The sequence below is a fragment of the Lissotriton vulgaris genome, chromosome 12 (assembly GCF_964263255.1).
Source record: "Lissotriton vulgaris chromosome 12, aLisVul1.2, whole genome shotgun sequence".
Lineage (NCBI taxonomy): Eukaryota > Metazoa > Chordata > Amphibia > Caudata > Salamandridae > Lissotriton > Lissotriton vulgaris.
Window position 1 is genome coordinate 493,592,651 of NC_141700.1, and position 21,417 is coordinate 493,614,067.

At 45.9% G+C, this 21,417-nt stretch overlaps 1 protein-coding gene across 1 annotated transcript in view; it reads left to right on the plus strand.

The window, feature by feature from the left end:
- ATP6V0D1 (ATPase H+ transporting V0 subunit d1) overlaps positions 1-21,417 on the plus strand; it is a 368,906-nt gene that overhangs the window by 190,756 nt on the left and 156,733 nt on the right. Inside the window, exon 6 of the mRNA XM_086945246.1 lies at positions 2,681-2,857. Within this exon, the coding sequence (XP_086801372.1) occupies positions 2,681-2,857 (177 nt within the window). The remainder of the gene's footprint in view (positions 1-2,680; positions 2,858-21,417) is intronic.

A 21,417-nucleotide genomic window follows, 5' to 3' on the forward strand; every position in this document is an offset into this window, starting at 1 on the left:
TAACATGTTTTTAAGTTTGGGCTTTTCAAACTATAGACATCTGTCTAACCTGGTACCCCCTACCCGTAAGATTGGTCATAATGCATTGGACTTTTTACTAGAGGGCTTCTGTTTGTACTAATTACCTCCGTGAGGCACGTATGATTCCCCAGAAGTTATTTGATCTGTACTGCTCACTTTATTGCAAGTTGTTTTACAAGCAACTTGTTAAAATTAACTCTTTAACAAAATCTAGATTCAAAGACTTGGCTTGACAGGCAGACTGCTTTTTTGTTATTAAAATGAAGTGAGTCCTTTTATTTCATTCTGGTGCAATTCAGCATTTACTGGGTTACTACTATTGGCTAGATATACGGTCTTTGGCTAACATGAGTTCTGCTCCTAATTTCCATCAGAAGGTAGTCTGAATAACCATTATTATTATTTTTTTCCATTAATTATAATAGCAAATTCACCACATTTAAATGTTTCTTCTCAGACGTTACATTTCTTGTGCAGAAGAGGGAATTGGTGATTGCAAAGGAGTCATTACGGTTAGACTGACCCTTGTTGTGTTTCTTAGCACTACAGTGTCATTGCATTTTTTATTAGAAAGTGTACTTGTTTGAGGTTGGAGAGGATTTTTGAGACTTCGTTTTTAGTTGACAAAATGAACCGGAGAAGAAAGTCTAAACTGTGGTCTGTTTTTGAAATTCTTTTCAAGATTTAAATGTTAAAATGTAGAGATATTCGCATGGGACTCTCAGTCTTTTGTTTGAAATGGTTCTATTCAGCATCTCTGAACAGACTGTGGCTGAGCTTGCAAGGTACTGGATTGTATGGTTGTTACCAGTTCCTGATCTAATTTGAAATGTTTCTTGGAGGAGTTGTCCATCTTTGAATTTCGTGTCTGAAGGAATATATTTTCTGCTTGGAGAAATGGGTTGTTTGCATCCTTGGGACTAGGTGAGGCGCCCAATTTGTCACAGGGCCAAGGACATGTATTTAATTTTCCACTCTGCCATGATAATTGGTGGGTGTCATCAGTGTTAAGGGTGAGTAGTGCCTTAACAGGATGAGTTTTGTAGTTTGAAATGGACTATCAGATTTGTGGCAGTAGTACTGCCATTTTCAATGAGGATGGTTCTCTGGTAGCCCAGTGATGTTAGATTGCTAATTAAGATGTTTGAAGATGTCAAGGCTCTCCCTGAGAGAGAAGTCTGCATCTCATTACCTGTGATGCCTTGCTCAGCAGCTGCTCGGCATTTAAGGAGAGCATGTGATCCTGACCAAGCCACATGTTATGGATAGGTAGATTGACAAACAATGGGAAACCCAAATTGTCCATATCTGTAACTGCAATTTGTCGTCCATTATGTTTAGATTGGCCATGAATGACAGACTCTTCATTATAATAACTGTACATTTGTGGTAAAGTCAGTATATGTTGGGAAGAGGTATGTTTTTTATTTGGATAATATATACGTGTAGAATCTTCTGTTAAGAAAACTCCTTGTAGATAATTTACTTGAAATCTGGGGATATTATGTTCACTTGGTTGTGGGTGTGTGTGTGTGGGGGGGGGGGGGGGGGGGGGGGGTTCAGACGCATTGCCCTGGATTGGAGTGAGCACAATGGAAAGGGTTTGGATATAGGGGGCTGCTGAGGATTTCCCTCTAAAGGGGGTGAGTCCTTGTAAAGTGTTCCACCAAGCACTCCCCCCACCCCCGAAAGGAAACAAAGGCCCACAATTTCCAGGGTTAGAAGTTCGCCAAGGAAGCATTAATTAAGGGGAAAACCAAGCCCCAGACGTCCGAAAATGCGTGAGGGGGTTGTGTATCCTTTCTATGAGCCTTATCATGAGCTGTTTCACTAATGTTTGGTAAATAGTCATGTCGTAGAATATGGAGTTGGTGTTGTATTTTATTCATTTTATTTTTTACTTACTGAGACTGTCACCATTTTTGGTATTGGGAGCTGGCCTTTTTGTGAGGCTGTCAATCAGTTGAGTAATTGTAGTAAACACTGAAGGTCAATTTATGAATTAAGGGTGCTTAAACACTTTTTGACATAATGACGACTGTGACCATGTCTTGTCTCTCAATCGATAAAGTAAGTAGAAACTACAAACTTTAATTTGACCTTGAAAAAGTGCCTCTAAACACGTTTTGGCTGTTTGTTTTGGGCACACTGAATTGGCACGCTGTGAACTTTGGATCTACTTATGTAAAACTGGATGAAATATTTTTGAAATTTGTGCACAAGAAATTTTATTAAGCAAAGATTAGTGTCTTGGGAAAAAATATTCTATTCGATTTTAAAGCTATGCCGAAGTTGTATAATTTCAGTGCTTCCTACCTTTTGGGTTCTAGAAGCTACTACCCAGCCTTAGGATTCTATGACTTTGTTGGACTAGTCCTGTAGGAAAAAGTGGTCATGGAATCCCTTACTGATCAAACTATGTACAAGTTGGGGTATGTTCTTTTAAATATGATTAATATCACCAAGTGACACATTTTGCCTTTAGACGCTCAGCGGTGCACAATGTGACTCCTTTTCCAATTACACTCAATTTTGGTGTCTTCACTATAAATAAGGCTCGAACACCATCATATAATTTTTTTTGCACTTTACCAAGCTTTTCAAGAAGTTGTTTTCAGATGAAGCAGTTAATATTCTGCTGTGTTTTCTCCCTTTAAAGTTTGAAGCTGATAGACGAGCCTTCATCATCACCATTAACTCGTTCGGGACCGAGCTGTCTAAGGAAGACAGAGCCAAGCTCTTTCCACACTGCGGGAAGCTTTACCCAGAGGGTTTGGCTCAGCTGGGACGTGCTGATGATTACGAGCAGGTGAAAGCTGTGGCGGATTATTATCCAGTAAGTTTCTCTTTTATAGTTGAAAAAAACAAACCGTCAGGCTCATAGTCCGTTTTTTCTATTGACTAGAAGATTGCATAATAAATTGAAACACAGAGAGAAGCCATTGCAAAATTAGTTTGTCTTCCCTCACCATAAAATGTTTTGATATAATCATCCAGTTTCATAAACCTTATGCCCGTACACATTGTGTCTGTGCTAAGCTCCTGTTTTTTCACAATATTTTTATGGCACACAGCTAAACTGTTTTGTTCTTCCCCAGCTGTGGCTTGCTATGCTTATGTTGTTTTGGATGTTAAGACCCCTTCTCCTGTTCTGCTTGAAAACCAAAATTAGTAGAACATGCCCAGACTGTGATTGTTGGCTAATATTTTTTGTGCATTCTGTCAGCAGTGAGGACATTGACATTAAGAATCTGTTCTTGAATACGTCTGAGGCAGCTGTAGTAGCGCCATAAATGTGTCGATTGTGGTATTAACGATATCACAGTTGCACAAGAAATCTAATGAATAAGCAGGGTTCATGACTGATTTTCCCTTTAACAGTAATCTGCTAGAATCTGGCCAATCATCACAGAACACCTCGGGTATTTTGCAGATTTTGTAACATATTGTGCAACTAGAGGAAGTAGATGTATGTAGCACTCTAATTTGAAAATAACTGCTTCTGGATAATCCAGTGTATAAAAACCAAACACCCGGTTACCATCTTCATTTTCCTTTTCGTGCCATCATGGTAGGATCCCCGGAGTATTTCACTTCCATTATTGTTGGAGCTATTCAGAATGTAATTACTTAATTTTCCTTTTTGTGCCATCATGGTAGTATCCCTGGAGTATTTCACTTCCATTATTTTTGGAGCTATTCAGAATGTAAATACTTTATTTTCACTTGTTTTCCCCCCTCTGCTTCAAATGTATGTTTAGTTTTTAGGTCTCGCTGAGTCAGCGCATGTGCATGCGCTGCTCTGCAACACATTTTGTAAGCAGGTTTTAAAAGTGCTGCTACCAAAGGCTTGGCCACCAGCTTGCGATTACGCGCACAAGCGCGCGTGCCTCGCTCCACCCCTCCCCGACCAGTTCCTGCCATCGGACAATTAAATGCTGCTTAGCAGTGCTTTCGCGCGCAGCGTGCGCGCACAAAAATTCCTCCGCCTCTCTCTCTCCCTCTGCAACCCCCATCTGTGTATTCCGCGCTGCCAGTGCTTGTTTTATTGATAAACTGTGTACCTATATCTTCTTCCCTTGTGGGGAGAGGGTACGTTCAATTTAGGCTTGACACTTGATCAAAGAGGGAGCAGGGTTGTAGGGCAATATTTATGGTTTATTTTCATTTATACACATTGAAGCTCAAAAATACGTTCAGGTGCTCACGTAAGTGGGTAGGTGCATATTGTGATTAAGAGAAAGCGAGATAAAAAACAAAACATCACATTGACAACATGAGGGAACTCCAATTAAATATGTACAGTGGATGGAGTTCCTGTTGTAGCGGTCGACGGCGTTTCGATCTTTTTGTTAGTTAAGATCTTCTTCAGAACATAGAGTGAGCCATCTGAAATTATCATTTGGGGATCGAAGTAGGAAAAGGATGAGTCTTTGTCCTTCGTGTGCTGGCGGTCACTCTTGTTCCAGGGGAATGGATGTGTGTGTGTTCCTGTGAGGCTGCACGGTGGTGTCGTATTCGGGCGGGTAGCGGGAATAAAGTGCGCGTATGTATGGTCTCGAGGTCTAGGTGCTTGTATTAATCGCCGGGTCCAGTCAGGGCTGCGATGTACTGGAGAGCCTATCTGGGGAAGAGTCAATTGATGTGATCCAGTGGGAGACTCCAGTGGTTAATGCAGTTGCTTACTGAAGGGGTTCTGCAGTCAGAATGGATACATCGAAAATGAAAGTATTGTTGGCCTGCCGAGCTTTTCAGATTTTCAAGCTCCTACAGTACCGGGACTTAATTGCGGCAAGCGTAGTCAGTTGATCACCTTCCTGGTCTGCACGCTGCAATCAATGCGTCTGTGGCTCCGCGCTCTGCATACATACATACATACATACATACAGGACTGGAACACTGTGCAAAACAAACTTTTATCTCTGGCCTGACCTGCAGCTGCCATCAGAACTAATGTAATCAACTGAAAAAGATTAAAAAGAAGCACAGTTTGGAGAGGGCTTGGGCTTCACTTTTTTGTGGTTAGCCTACATCTGGCATCTGATTGGGAAGAAGTTGCATGTCACAAAGGTGAAGTAAATGTTGGTGGTGCTATGTATTGCTTGTCAACTAATTTTGTACATAGTTGTATTTTATACATAGTACTTAGCCGTGAGTAAGTTAGCTTCAAGTACAGCAACACTTGAAAGTCTGGGTTTGTGCAATACAGTTTAAAATCTCAATTTATCATCTTCTTTATGTATAACCTTTCTATGTAGTTATGTATCTATATATTTATTACTTTACTCCTACTGTAGTAGAAAAAAAAAACTTTGACTCTTTCCAATGCGCTACTCCGTCTCACGTTATACCTCTCTCAAAATATCCTCTGCCTCCACTCACCGACTCATCCTATGCCTCATTCATCTACTATGATCTCCAAAATAAACCTTTCTAGACTCTTTCCCCATTCCTTCTTGCCTCACCCCAAACCTCATTTTACTACTATGATCTCCCAAACAACCCTTTCTAAATTCTTCTCTCATGAATCCCCCCTTTGACTTAACCCCAACCTCATTTTACTACTATGATTTCCCTAATCCCTTTCTAGAGACTCTTCCCTCCTCCATGTCTCCTTTTACTCATCCCAAGCCTCATCTTACTACTATGATCTCCAGATAGCACTTTCTAGACGTGTCCCTCTTCTATCTCTACATTATATTATTCAATACATTTAACAGGCTCGCATGCCCACTGCTCAAATTAACACACATTTCTGTATACTGATCCACCTCGAATCCTTTTTGGGTTCCAGAGTACCGTGCTACTTCCCAAAATGCTCTTCAACGCCTCATCAGGGGTAGTTAGAGGTTCGAGGCATGTGGGCTGCTGAATTCATATCTGTGCATAGATCGCCGCCTAGTGTTGGGTCCTGATGATTGCACATTGTTGTCCTGGAAGAGTCTTCGAAGTATCACGAGATAGGTGGCTCCTCCCCTGGACTACAGTGCGCATGGGCATCGACTCCATCCCCAGATTGTTTTTTCTGCCATTGGGTTCGGATGTCTTTGGTTCCCTCTTGTCGGAATCGATAAAAAAACAGTAAACTTTCCTCGAGACCAAAAGGTCTTTAGTCTTGCGTCGGTATTGTCTTGCGTTCGGCTTAATAACTTTCCTCGGCTCCGAGCCGAGCTCTGTACTTCCGCGTGCTTTCGGCACGGAAGGCCTTGTCGACGCTCCAGACTCATCGACCATCCATCATGGACCGTAGTCCATTCAAGAGATGTCCGGTGTGTTACTCGAAGTACCCACACATTGACGTCCACCCGGTGTGCAACAAGTGCCTGTCGCCGGACCACGATGAGACCAAGTGTATGGCCTGTTCGAGATTCAGGTCCAAGAAGACACTCAAGCTCCGTCGAGCTGCGCGCCTGGAGGCCCAGCAATCTGCTACTGCGCCTACGGACATTTTTGATGCTGGGGAGGTAGAGGATGAAGATATCCTGGACGTCTCAGAATCTAACCCCGCGTCGGATGTCGAGGAAGACTACGACGCTGAGGCCGAGGCTTTCGAGAACGAAGAAGTCGTCGAGGAGGTAGGAGACGACGACGGGGCCCTAGGGGCCATGGAGGATAGCTCGGACGAGGAGCTTCCTCAGACTGACTCTGGGGCCGTGCCAATCGATAAGGCCCAGGTCGAGGGATCGCCTTCGTGCCTTACCCAAGACCTTGATTGGAGTTCTTCGGCCCCGCCTGTAGGCCCGTCCACGAACATTGGTACCGAGTCACTCCCGGTGAAAAAGCCGAAAGTGAAACCTACGGTCTCGACGCCTGATGCTGCGCAAGGGCAGATATCGAAACCGAAAGTGCGCATCGCATTGGTCGGTTCGAAGACTTCGGAGGCCTCGGCGCCAAAGAAACCTAAGATGGCCGTCGAGTTGAAGGGCCTAGTCCAAATGGCTGAGCCGAAGGCTACCACGTCGAAGGCTAAAGCGTTGGCGCCAAAAACTATCGACACCGGCAAGGGTCGGGTAGACCACAAGAAGGCTGTCGACGTCTCCAGGAAGTCTCATGCGGACCCGAAGAAGCGGCACAATGACCCGAAGGTCCTCTCTGCCCCGCCTCCACACGACAAGGCCAAGGGGCCTACGCCAAGTGTGTCGACTCCGGAAGTGGCCTTGAAGGACTCCACTCCGAAACCGTCCTCGAAGGATTCAGTCAAACCGGCACGTCCATCGGCCGCGTTCACGAAGAAGGTAACGGAGTCCCTGCAGCGCATAAGGGAAGGCACCGCAGCAGCCGAGCCGAAGAACCCCCCCGCCTGCAAAGCCTCTTGAGAAACCGGCGAAGGCGTCCACGCCGATCCTTTTTATCTTGCCGCCTAAGACGGCGCCGAAGGCTTTCGCTGCTAAACCGGGGGCCGGCGTGCCCGAGAAGGTATCTTCGACGCCGAAGGCATCGTTGGTGGTCCTTGGCCCGCGGCCTCGACAACTTTCTGAAGAGGAGCGTCAGGAACATTTCATCGATGCCGAAACAGGCAGGCTTTCCCTTCTTAAGAGGAAAATCACCCCAGAACCCCTATTGGAGTCTTACAAAATCCCCCTAAAAAGGAAGATGGACTCTGCTGGTGCCCCAGCTTTGGTGGAACCCATTTCACCACAACTTCATGAGGTCTCGCCCGCTCACTCCGACGTGGACGAGGGTGAGGGCGATGACGAGGATGAATATAGCTATCCAGTCTACACAGACCCTGAGGATGTGACAGAGCCCTGGTCTGCTGGTGGTGAGCCTGGGGATCCACATTCAGGACAAGACCCTCAGCTCTTCTCTGCTAAGACTTCACCTACTGAAGACTCTGCTGCTTTCAATGCCCTCATTGAGCGAGCAGCAGCCAATCACAATGTCCAGCTGCATGCTGACCCTGTGGACGTAGATTTCCTCTTTGACACCTTTTCTGTGTCTGAAAAGACTGTAAAAACTCTGCCAATGCTGAAAGGCGTTTTAAAGCACGCTGCTGAGGTCTTCAAAGAACCCACCAGGGCGAGAGTCATCAACCCGAGGATTGACAAAAAGTACAAAGCGGCGCCCACTGATCCAACTTACATTAAAGGACAGTTGCCTCTGGACTCCCTGGTCGTCTCGAATGCCCGGAAGAGGGCCAACTCTCAGACTATGGGTGATGCTCCTCCCCCAGACAAAGAGTCCAAGGTCTTTGAGGCTTCGGGGAAGAGGGTTGCAGCGCAGGCAGCTAACATATGGCGCATCTCAAACACACAGGCGCTCCTAGCGCGTTATGACAGGGCGCACTACGATACCCTAGAGACCCTTTTGCAACATCTGCCTGATCACTATAAGGAAGGGGCTGAGATGCTAATCCAGGAGGGGAAGCTAATCTCCAACGCTTCCATAAAGTGCGCTCTAGACGCGGCTGACACCGCTGCGCGAGCCATTAGCACCAGTGTTATGCTTCGGAGACATGCCTGGCTAAGAATTTCTGGTTTCAAGCCAGACATACAGACCACCATCTTGAACCAAACAGTCAACCCTGATCACCTGTTTGGCCCGGATGTTGACACCACCCTAGAAAAAATGAAAAAGGACACTGACACTGCAAAATCCATGGGTGCCTTGCAGTCCCAGCAGTTTCGGGGTGGGTCCTTTCGTCGCTCCAATACCAGAGGCACCTCCAGGGGTCAGCTTTTGCAGTCCGCGCAGTTCTACAAAGGCAACACCCAGACTACTTACACCAACAAGAGTCGTGGTGGATACCGCGGCAACAGCGCCAAGGGCAGAGGATGTGGCAACAACAGCTCCAGGTCCTCTACCGCCAACAAACAGTGACTCAGTGTCACTGCCCCCCCGACCACACAACACCTGTCAGGGGGAGACTCCAGCAGTTCCTGCCCGTGTGGAAGTCCATCACCACGGACAGGTGGGTCAGAAAGCTTATCCAATTTGGTTATTGTCTGGAGTTAACATCCACTCCCCCCAACATACCCCCAAGGCACCGTCCTATGTCGGACGAGCACTTGCACTTATTGCAGCAAGAGGTCAAGGTCATGCTGCAAAAAGGGGCAATAGAGCTCGTGCCCATGCAGGAAAGAGGCACAGGAGTTTACTCCCTGTACTTCCTGATTCCAAAGACGGATGGGTCCCTCAGGCCCATCCTGGATCTCAGGCCCCTCAACTTCTACATCCTGTAGGAGCACTTCCACATGCTGACACTGCAGCAGGTGCTCCCGCTGCTCCAACAGGGGGACTTTCTCGCAACTTTAGATTTAAAGGATGCGTACTTTCACATTCCACTACATCCTTCACACAGAAAATACCTCAGGTTCACCATCCAAAACCAACACTACCAGTTCAGGGTTTTGCCTTTTGGGGTCACCACGGCACCCAGGGTGTTCACCAAGTGCCTGGCGACGGTGGCGGCACATCTGAGACGGCAGAACGTCCACGTCTACCCCTATCTGGACGACTGGCTCATCCAAGCGAAGTCAGCCCAGCAGTGTGCCGACCATGTGTCCCACACCATTCACCTCCTGCACGATCTGGGATTCTCACTGAATTACCCAAAATCCCACCTCCAGCCCGCCCACATACGGCAGTATCTGGGGGCGACCATAGACACTCTGGCGGCCACAGCACAGCCGAATTCAGTGAGAGTCAGCAGCATTCAATCGCTGATCCAAAAATTCAGACCTCAACACTCGCTTCCAGCAAGAGTGTTCATGCAGTTTATAGGCATGATGGCCTCCTGCATTTCCATAGTCCCGCACGCGAGACTACATATGCGCCCGCTTCAGGAGTGCTTAGCACGTCAGTGGACTCAGGCTCACGGGCAGTTGAAAGACCTAGTGTTGGTGAGCGGTCGGGCATACAACTCTCTGCATTGGTGGAATCCACAAAACCTTTGCAAGGGCCGACCGTTCCAAGAGCCTGTGCCACAGATCATCCTGACAACGGACGCCTCTCTCCAGGGATGGGGAGCTCATGTACTCCATTACACAGTGCAGGGCCTATGGACGCAACAGCAACGGAAGATGCACATCAATGTTCTCGAACTGATGGCAATCTTCATGCCACTCAAAGCCTTCAAAGTACATCTGTGCAACAAGGTCGTGTTGATCCGGACGGACAACATGACAGCCATGTACTACATTCAAAAGCAGGGAGGAACACACTCTCCGTAGCTGTCTCATCTGGGTCAGAGCATGTGGAAGTGGGCCATTCAGAGGAACATCTTCCTCATGGCAGAACACCTCCCGGGCAAGGACAATCAGATGGCGGACCTGCTCAGCAGGCACAGCCACCAAATGCACGAGTGGGAGATACATCCATCAGTACTCCAACAGTACTTCCAAAGGTGTGGTCATCCAGAGATAGACCTGTTCGCCACAAGGGAGAACCCAAAATGTCAAAGCTTCGCCACCAGGTTCCCACACCCGCAGTCGCAGGGCAATGCGATATGGATGAACTGGGCAGGCAAATTTGCGTACGCTTTTCCCCCAGCACCTCTGACAGCACTCAATGACTCTCATCCTGGTTGCTCCAACGTGGGCTCATCAACCATGGTACACCACGTTTCTAGAACTGTCCGTGGTGCCGCATCAGAGGCTACACCTCACACCCAGCCTTCTGACGCAGAGCCATGGCGACATTCAGCACCCAGATCCGCAACAGCTCAACCTGGCGATCTGGCTCCTGAAGTCCTAGAATTTGGCTACCTGCACTTACCTGCCGACTGAATGGACATCATTCGGGAGGCAAGAAAGCCCACCACTAGAGCATGCTATGCGGCAAAATGGAAGCGGTTTGTCATTTATTGTGCAGCCCACAACATTAACCCGCTGGATGCTTCTATTCAGAACATCATCTGTTACCTTTTCAATCTATACAAGTGTAATCTGGCCTATGCTTCCATTCGCATTCATCTGTCTGCAATGGCCGCTTATCTCCAAAATAGGCAGCACCTCTCCCTCTTCAGGGTGCCTGCCATCAAAGCTTTTCTGGAAGGACTCAAACGAGTCATTCCGCCACGGACTCCACCAGCTCCTGAGTGGAACCTCAATGTGGTCCTTACCAGGCTGATGGGTCCTCCCTTTGAACCACTGCATTCCTGCGAGATTCAGTTCTTGACATGGAAAGTGGCTTTCCTCATAGCTCATGTGCACTCCAAACAGCAGGCAGCTGTAGGGCAGGCTGTTCTCAAAACACTTTTTCAAACTGCTGCAGCTGGCACAGGCGGCCGCCGCTAATGGAGGGACTGCTATGTATTCTATGCACAGATATGAATTCAGCAGCCCACATGCCTCGAACCGAATATGCTACTTACCAGTATGCATCTGTTCTTGGCATGTAGGGCTGCTGACATTCATATCGCCCGCCCTCCTCCCCGGCGCCTGTAGCAGCTGCAGTATTCACATATACTCATAGCATGGTCATCATTCACTGAGTTTCACTCCATCTTGGCCACAATGGCTAAAAACAATCTGGGGATGGAGTCGATGCCCATGCGCACTGTAGTCCAGGGGAGGAGCCACCTATCTCGTGATACTTCGAAGACTCTTCCAGGACAACAATGTGCAATCATCCGGACCCAACACTAGGCGGCGATCTATGCACAGATATGAATGTCAGCAGCCCTACATGCCAAGAACAGATGCATACTGGTAAGTAGCATATTCGTTACATAAATACAATTACAATGTGTGTATTGTACTTCTTAGGACTGGCTTGATAGCTTTAGCTCTCAGTAAGGACTTTTTAATCGGAAAAATAATTAAATAATGAATGCATTCGTAACAATGGGTACATAAACAGGCTTTAGGTAGGCAGTCTTCAGCCATTGGTCTGTTTGATTGTAATTCACATTCTGTTTCTGCCCATGACCGTTTTTAGCATGAGGCAACCCACTTTAGCCATTTTTTCTACTTCCCTGTGAGTTGTGGCATTTCGCTGATAAAATGTGGAACATCTACCTGAAATGCGGTGTCAATTCTGGTGTACCAATCCTTTTGTTCTTCATTTTCTCTTCTTATGGGTCCCCCCTCTCTTTTCTTTGCTACCAAGCCACTCACATGTGGCTGATTTAAATTGGAGTTCACTGCATACCCGCAGCCACTGCTTCGAAAGTGGTCAGCCCTCTTAGTATGGTGGTGTTTATTGTGTATAATCGTTTAACGTTGTTAGGAAGCAACATGGCAACCATCTTGATACTACAATGGTGCCCAATGCAGCATACATTCCAGGATGCTTGCTGGGTAGGTGTGATTATGCTTAGTGTATCATTGGTTTTACTGTTCCAAGATAGCCGACATGTTGCAGCTAAATGTGGTGGCAATGTTGAAATTTCAAAAGAGTGATACACTATGCATAATAACATTTAAAATGCTTTGTCATTTGTTTCGTTTTCTTGTTTTATCGCAAGCGTATGCTCACTAAATTATGCTAATTAACTTTATGCTCGTCTTTTATTGTGGATGGGTGAATAGGAAAACATAAGACTGAGTCTTTCTTTTGTAAACATTTGAAAAACATCTCACCTGCGCCGTACAATGGTCTTAACCATCGTAAGGCGTTTATCGTGTCACAAATGGTGTTTCTGCTATTCCACTTAGCTTGAAGATTGTCCTTAACCTTGGTCTTTGCGCATGTACATTGCCTTCAGTGCAAAGAACAGCAAGAGAGCCTCCACAGTGAGTCTTTGAGTGTATCCCTGAATCCTGTTCTTGACTGCTAGCTTGCAACTTTCTGAAGTCTCTGACTTCTCTTGCACACTTTCCATGAATGAGTGTGCTCCTCGTGGCAAACATTGTGCTTCCAATTAATACTACTGCCTCCGAATCATTGTTGAATGACGTATCTATTGCACCATGTGGTACACCTTTATTTCAGGACCGTGTCAAAAAGTGAATCGTAAGGCGTCAAACAATTCAATCAAAAACTGTATTTTTCAGAAATATAATGTGTGATTTCATTGTGTTTTGCCACAAATTGATTTCGATACCTTTCCATAACGGCCAGAACCGGCCCTGCAAGTGCAGACACTTGCTTCCGTAAATGAAAATGTCAGTACTATAAGTCTTCAAGGTCGCTACAAGGTCTTTAGTACTTAGATAGATTTCCAATGCCTAATTTGGCAAATTGCTTTTGCAGAATTAGCTCTACTAATCCCCCCTCTTCTCTTCACCACTCCTCAGGCTTTGTAAAGCTTTAGTGTTCTGTACAGTGTGTCTTAACAAAAAGCGGATGGCTGGAATCCAACAAGTTAGTTACCCATAACATTGAATCTCCTAATATTGATATACTCACAACTTTTCCCTCAACCATCCCATTCTCGGATTGCTTTCCTGTGGCTCCTTAGCCACCATTTAAATGGTCCTTTGGTGCTTGAGATAGGATATATAAATGATACTCCCGCAGCTCAGTTAATAAGAAAATGTCACCCAATTTATAGAGAGACCAGAACACAATATATCCCCACAGGACAACCAAGACTACGATCTGCAGTGGAGAATTGGGTATAGTGTGGAAATACATCATCCCCCCTATTAGCACTGGTATGATTTCTAGATTGGGTGACACAGGATTAGAAAGAATGGTCACCTTTAATTTCTCTGTTTGTATTCTGTGGCGCGATTCCTTCAAATCATTGCCCTTTCTGTGCTGGTTACATTTGGCATGTGCCAAAGGAACAACTCATACGTCTAACTGACAGCGGTGCTTAGAGGTGAACTTGAAAATTCAAGCCAGATGTTTGGCTCAGCTCGTTGTCCTCAGGGACTTTCATGCCCAAATCGTGCCAAGCTTGTATGCAGCATCTGCCTACCATCCACACCGTTACCCCTTGCACCAAGTATTAAAGACAAAGCGTTGACTTGTAATATAAAAAGCATTGGCTTAGCCAATAGGTCTCACCTATGGGACCTTATAAGTGTTGAGCCATGCAGCACATTATCACCCACCGGGCAGATTTCTGTAATGGAAGTAGTACTTATGTAAAGTGTTTTCTCTCTCTCTTCTCAGCCTCTAACATCCACAGAGAGGTCAAGAGGTCATTGAAAACAGCTATCAGCCTGCAGCTCGGGAATTTTTGTGATTAGACTAATTTCTGTGAATTACCTAAAACATCTATATGAAAGTTCTTCTATTCGTTCTGCACTCTCTATGCACCCCAACACTACTCCGCCCTGCTTTACTCATTTTACATGAGTAGGTAAGACTCCTCGATAACACCGCACATATTCAACGCCGCCGGAGCTCAGGCCATCAGTGCTTGCAGGGGCTGCTTTCCTGTAGGCTTGGGATCCCTCCTCGCAACGCTGGCTCAGGCTCCAGGCTTCGAGAGTGGCAGCCAGTGCCGGTACTATGTATGTTTGTTTTATTTCTGTGGGGGCGCAGCGGGGCTCTGAGTCATTAGTAGACAGCCTGAGTAGCGCTATAGCCCGGCCCAGCGTTCAGTGTAGCGCGTCACTGGAGGATATCACGTCACGTCCTACTTCTCAAATACATTTACATTTTACATTTACTTCCTGCCAGAAAGTGCCGCCGGGAGTTATTAAAAGTTGCGAGGCCGCCTTCCTATGCTGAGGACTGACACATCTGCCTAATGTTACTAACTTGTTCGTGGGCAACGGGGGGCATCATGGTGCTGCTCGGCCCCCAGCACGCTGCTGTAAGCACTAGTCACTCAAACTGAGCTGCCCTGTTGCCCAGCCGGGCTGCCCGTGATGTGGGGGAGGCAGGCTCAGGAGCTAAATGGTCCCGCCGCCCGTCAACAGCTGAGAGCTAGGGCCGGCCAACGTGAGGGAACATGATGCAGTTAAGCGCGGTGAGAGGATGAGGGCCTGTCGTCACTGGTGAAGAGTTACGGCGCTGCCTTAGCCTGGAAAGAGAAAAGTGCAAAGACGAACTGTCAACTGTAAGTGAACTCACCATAACAGTCACTTACACTATCAAAATAATGTAATTTCAGGAGTGCAACGTATTTATTTTAATACTGCTGCAGCAAGCACCGGTGCATTCATTATGACTTCCATGAGGCCGAATAACTTGGGACAGGCACAGCAGCAGTCGTGCTCCGCGGCTCCCCAGGACAGGCACCTGCAGCATTCAGTGGTGCACAGCCAGGCGTGGGGAGCGACGTAGGGCCTAATTGCAGGGGTTATTCCCAGCCAGGTGCAAAGAGGGGTTCTGGCGGGGGGGGGGGGGGGGGGGGGGGAGGGGGGGGGGGGTTAGTCGTAGCAGCCAGCCTCTTCTCCTGAGGCGTGTCCTAACCCCCTCCCAATCATGCCTCATTGTACAGTAATGTTATGTGCTCAGATTAGTTATGCAACTTACTCTTTTAGCCACAGGTTAATGATAGCTGGTGGCGCCGTACTGGAATCAGCAAATTGATTTTTATTTAATTGCTCAATTTTGAAAACAATTACACTTTGCGGCCAAATTGTGACCCCTGCCTATGTGTGTGCCCTTCCATTTCTGGTGCTTTCCGGCACTTTTTACATCTTCTTAGAGTTTATTGCTGCTCTAATGGGTGTAATTTCTTAATATTTATATGGTTCCATCGCTTCCATTGCTTAATTTTGTTCTGGAGAAAGTGTCACTCATAGTTGTTGAAATGTCACTCATAATTACACTGACATTACAAAAATGTCACACATAGCAATCTGAAACCTTGGCAGCTATCAACAAGTTAACTCAAAACACATGTGAGCTCACATTTTTGACCAGAGGAACCTGCTTCGAAATAAGCCCCACGCAGGAACCACAACACTGAGTTCGGCCTGACTGAAAACACACTTCAGGCTGGCGGGAAACTACTAATTAGAACCCCATGTTGATGCAAGGCCTGACCACATCAGCAGTCATTTCATTCTGACAGCGGCAAATGTGATTCAAACATAAAATTAATTTTTATGTTGACAGAAGAGAAGGATTGCATTGCCCTGGACACGCACCCACATGCAAGCACGCGCACACACACACCGATGCATTCACATACACAGGCAAAACGCACACAGGCATGCACACATACACAGATGCGCGCACACACAGATGCAGACACATGCGCACACACACAGATGCACACACATACAGGCACACACACATAAAGGCACACACACATAAAGGCGCACACACATAAAGGCACATGCGCGCACATGCACACGCACATATGCACACACACACACACACACACACACATGCGCACACACACACACACAGATGCCACACATATGGACACAAACACACAGGCACACACATTTAGGTTTCCACCTGCAAGGCTGGGAGAAAGAGTTCATTCCAAATTGCCTGAGTGTTCAAATCTAAGACACAAGCAGAATTTTCTAGAACAAAACTGCTCCATCAGATGAGGCGGCAGGAAGTGGTGTCAGAACTCCAATGGACTGAAAACAGCATCACACCAGCAGAAAAGACTTAACCAGAACTACACGTTGAAAGAGAGGCCGCAACAGTGTTTATTTTGACTACCGCAAAAGTTATACTAGAATGAAATTTGCCTCCTGGAACCTCTGACGCCGGACTCCGCTTTTTACCAGGGCGGGGGACGAGTGCAAAGACTGCCGGACTCCCTTTCTCATGAGGGCAAAGACTGCAGAAGGGGCGGTCTGGGTTTGGCAGCGAGGCCAACAAAGGGAGGTGCAGGGCTGCTTAATGGAGCGGGGAGGGGATGGATGGATGGGCTCTTCTTTCACTCAGCACAACTGGGCTTTGCCGAACAGTGTGCCATGCAGGACAGATGCACACACACACATACACAAAAAATGCAAATGCTTTAATTGATTACATTATTTAGCACAGCCACAAGCACTTTTGCGGATCATACAGAAAAGTCTCTACATGGCTGTAGTACTGGCTTTGTCCATTTGCTTTGAATAAACATACTTACACCTTCTGCCCTGCTCTGCTTGAGTTAAATGTCCCCAGATGAAACTGCGCCATTTGGTTGTTTTCCCGACAAGCTTCACATTAACCAGAATATTTGTAATTAATCATGGGACTTGTTTTTCACGGTACAGACAGTACACCTATTATCAATATAACAGTCTTTAAATTGTAAGCAGATTTTAAATAGGTTTTAAAAAAAAAATCTAGTCACGAAAAAATAACGAGTTCACGGTAAGAATGCGAAACATAATGGTGGTCGCTCCCGGCTGATGAGTTCGTTCCTCCTGAAGCGCTCTGCTCAAGTGATCATACAGTAACATCAAGGTCCCTGTAATGACGTCCCCGTGCTCTGCCAAGGACTACGTTATTTACGAAATGTATGAAAAAAATGTCCCGGTTTTAAACTTTAGCTGACGAAAGCACGTTTTAAAAAGGCTTTGGGGTTTCTTACATAGATCAGGGGCGTAACGGATGCCCCAGCATCCCCCGCGGTGCGGGGGGAAGGGGGACTGCATCTTCGAAGTCAGCGGGCCTCTACAGATCCAGCAGCCCAGCAGCCCAGCTGCCCAGGATCTATATCATTTAAAACCGTGCAGCAGTAAAAAGAACAAGTGTGCACACGCTGATTAAAAACAGATGGCCCCTGCGCGCTGCTGCTGGCTCCTGAGAGCAAAACGCTCTGGGAATAAACCTTCAGAAGAAGCTGAGACATCCACACGCCTTTGGCCAATTGCGTACTAAAGCCAGACGCAAAGGCCAATCATGTGTGAGCACCACATGCACAAGCTTCTACTAAACCTGAAGAAAGGTGAAGTGTTTGCAAGAGGTTAATTTCCGCTGTGCAAGGCTCAACCTAAAAGCTGAGAGAAGGAGATATCCGTTTAGTGGTAAAATTGTAAAATGCGAAACTAGAAATACTGTGATCACTCCCAGCTTCCTCGCTTAACCAGACTAGGTAATTCTAGTTAGTTCAAGATGTGCGTTGTACAAAACCTCTTTTGTGTTTGGTTTAATAGACTATAAAGCTAGGTAAAGGCGACTCTCGATGGACCACCGCCATACCTCTGTCTGAGTCTCCTTAGCTGGCCTGTTGTTTGTGTCCGAGACAGCAGGTACAGTTGATAAATCAGATGGCCAGGTAGAATTGTCGCAGCTTCAGGGATCTTTACTATCGACAGCGCCAACAGATGATGCATCTCATAAAGTAGGGGTCTCAACCTCTACCTGTCCCTCCCCCATCAAAATCTTGACTCGCCAGCAATGATTAATCTATGCCAGAGATGGGGAGTGTTTGGCCACCGTTGTTGCTAAAAAAAGAAAAGCGGGCAGTGTGCCAGCTACTTCACAACAGGCCAGTAAAATGTTGAAAACGAGGGGAAGTACCAGGAGGAAGAAAGGCTGTGTGCTGGAGGCTTCTACCATTAGTACACCTAGTTTAATGGGCACTAGTTCACAGGCATGGTCTGAGCAGGTGTTCTGTGACCTGGAAAACCGAATTGTAACTAAACTTGAGGAGAAATTATTGGCATTATTGAAACCTATTTCCTCCAAACTCTGATATTGATTCCAGATTGAGTATAATTGAGAATCAACTTTTCTCCCTTGTATATAATCCATCAAACGGAGGACTTAGCATGCCTACTACCTTGACTGGGGCTTCGGCGGCTGTGTCAAACCATACCCCAACTATGGCTGATGTAGGCCGTACTGCTGCTGCCCAAGCTCCCCCAGTTAATACAGGTAGCAGGAATGCTGCACAAGTTAACAAAAGGTTAAGGAATGATCTCAGTAGTGATATAAATAATGGCCTGGGTCAGGGTGACCATCCTCATCAATACAGAGCCGTTACCCTAAATCTACCCCCTGAGGCTACGCCTTATACCGTCATTTTGTCAAATGTGCCCCCCATGCAGAGCAGTGTGGAGGAACATTGGGTTTCCCTCAGGAATAAGGCTCTTCACCATTTAAATAACTTGACAGGACTAGGTAGTTGTTTATTTAAAGAATTTAAAATGACTCGTAGGATTACCTAGGTAGGGAACTCTGTTAAAACTAGTAGAGGTTACTGTGTGATATTGAATTCTGGGTCCCCTCAGATTGTTAAACTGATTTTGGATAAGCCCGGAACTAGACACCTAAGAGAGGATGGCATTAGCATTCTTCCCTTAGGGTTTTTTACCGAAACATGCTACCAATGTCAAGTGGAAGGCCTAAACGCATGGACATAATACAGGCTCAGAGTCCGTATGATTTCACCGTACCCACCCAAAACAGATCGGAGGTATTCACAAGCTTGGAAGAGATTGATTGACTGGCCCCCCAGCATCACCTAATACTTTCATACATAGGGAGCTGCTTTATACTAAGGAAACCCTTGCTTTAGGTACCTCTACTGGTGACAGGGTAGCACCTACTGAAATCTATGAGGGCACGAAGATACTTAGCTGGAATATTGCGGGCCTAAAAAATAAATTAGACGATGTTAGCTGGAGAAATTATTTAAGTGAAGCAGACATCTTTGGGCTGCAGGAAACATGGGACACTAATAATTTGTTATGTCTGGATGGCTATACTTCTTATTTTACTCCAGCGATAGCCTCAACTATGGGGAGGGCGAAGGGTGGGTTATTGACCCGGTTTTCTGTAAATATTGCGGGTACTCATACCAAATTGGATACAGGCTCACCCTACTGTTTAGCAGTGAAAATTGCATCCACTTATGTTGGTACTATCCTTATTGTAAATTTTTATAACTCTTTTGATAGTGTCCCCCAACGAACATTTGGTCAGTCTGCATCATTTTCTTGATTTGAATAAAAAGGAAAATACAGATTTTTATTATGTTCTTGTTTTAGGCGATTTTAATGTACACAGTTGTTATGAGAATTGTCATGTCTGGGATAGTCTAGGCCCAGCAGATCAAGGGGAAACCCATTTTGAGCATTCAGCGCAGGGTGAATATTTGGAGGAGCTGATGGCAGAAAATGGCCTAACATATCCTAGTACATCTAAAGGGGTTATTGTTGTACCTACCTTTAAAGGCAATGGTACACGTACAATTATTGATTATATTTTCATCAGTGCAATGTTGAGCACCAGGGTCTGTGGTTACACTGCAATCTGGTCTACGTTTAGTGACCATAATCCAGTGGTTCTGACCTTGGTGGATGTCATCAAGAAACCCGAGACATGTAACAGGAAGGTGGGAAAACTGGATATTCGGACCACAGACACAGATCAAGCCCGTAGAATTACAGTGTTGGGTGGTGCCACAGGATTTTCAAGCCAATCTACTAATCAAGGCTGGTTGTGATATGCGTATGTGCATGAATGAAAATGCAGGGGCTAAGGACGTTTTTGTGGCCTATACCAAAATCTGTGCCCAGGTTGTCGCTGATCTTAAACGACCTTGTAGGGTGCAGAACAAACCTGGGGAGGGATGGTTTGACCATAACTGCTCGTCAGCCCATTGGAAATTGCTGACGGCTTTGAAGCAAAACCCGGTGGATAAGTCCTTTGTACCAGCTTTAAGGAAAACTTATAAAGTGGCCCTAGAAACCAGGAAAAGGGAGATCAGAAGTGACGCTTGGAATGAGCTACTATACATTGATGTTATTAAAACCGCTCTAAATTCCGTGAAGTGGTTAATAAACCCTTCTTCCAAGACTCCTTTAATAACCAACTTGACTGTGGTATCCAGGAGCAGGCTTGGTGTATTCACTTTAAGTCAGTGTACGAAGGTGTGGACCCAAAAGGTGTTGTTAACACTACATTTATGAATAAGGCTTATATCCTATCTGTTACAGAGTCAGAAGTGGTAGAGGCCATTAATCAGATGACGTGTAATAAGGCTCCGGACCGGATGGCGTCCCAGCTGACCTTTTTAAATCTGATGTCAAGACATGGTCTAAAGTACTGTATAATGTTTTTAATAAGGCCTGCAAATCGGGATTGCCGAGCACTTGGTCTGAATCAGTAATAGTACCTATTTTTAACAAGAATTTGCAATGCAATAGGTCTCGCAATAGAAAAGTTTGAGCTTTTGATGCGTAAAATGTAAATATTTTTTAATTTTTGTTTGTTTTTCAAGATATAAAAGTATTAATTTTGTTATTAGAAATGCCAATAGTTATAAAGTTAGCAAATGTTACATCTATAGCATTAGTAAAGGTACATGTTTAGTTTTCCCCTGTCTTACATGTATTGATCTGACAAATCACAATGTTTTAAGAAGAACAGAAGTGAAAACATTTAACATCTTTTTATGACATTTGTAATAAAGCTTGAAACATTGACAGAAAATATTTGAACCAGTTGTTGTTGAATGGTTGCACAGATTGATGCTGTGGTGGCGCTGAGTGATGTTGTGGTGCCCCTGAGTGATGCTTGAGTGGTGCTGTGGTGGTGCTGTGGTGGTGCTGAGGTGGTGCTGTGGTGGTGCTGAGTGGTGCTGTGGTGGTGCTGTGGTTGTGCTGAGTGGTGCTGTGGTGGTGCTGAGTGATGCTG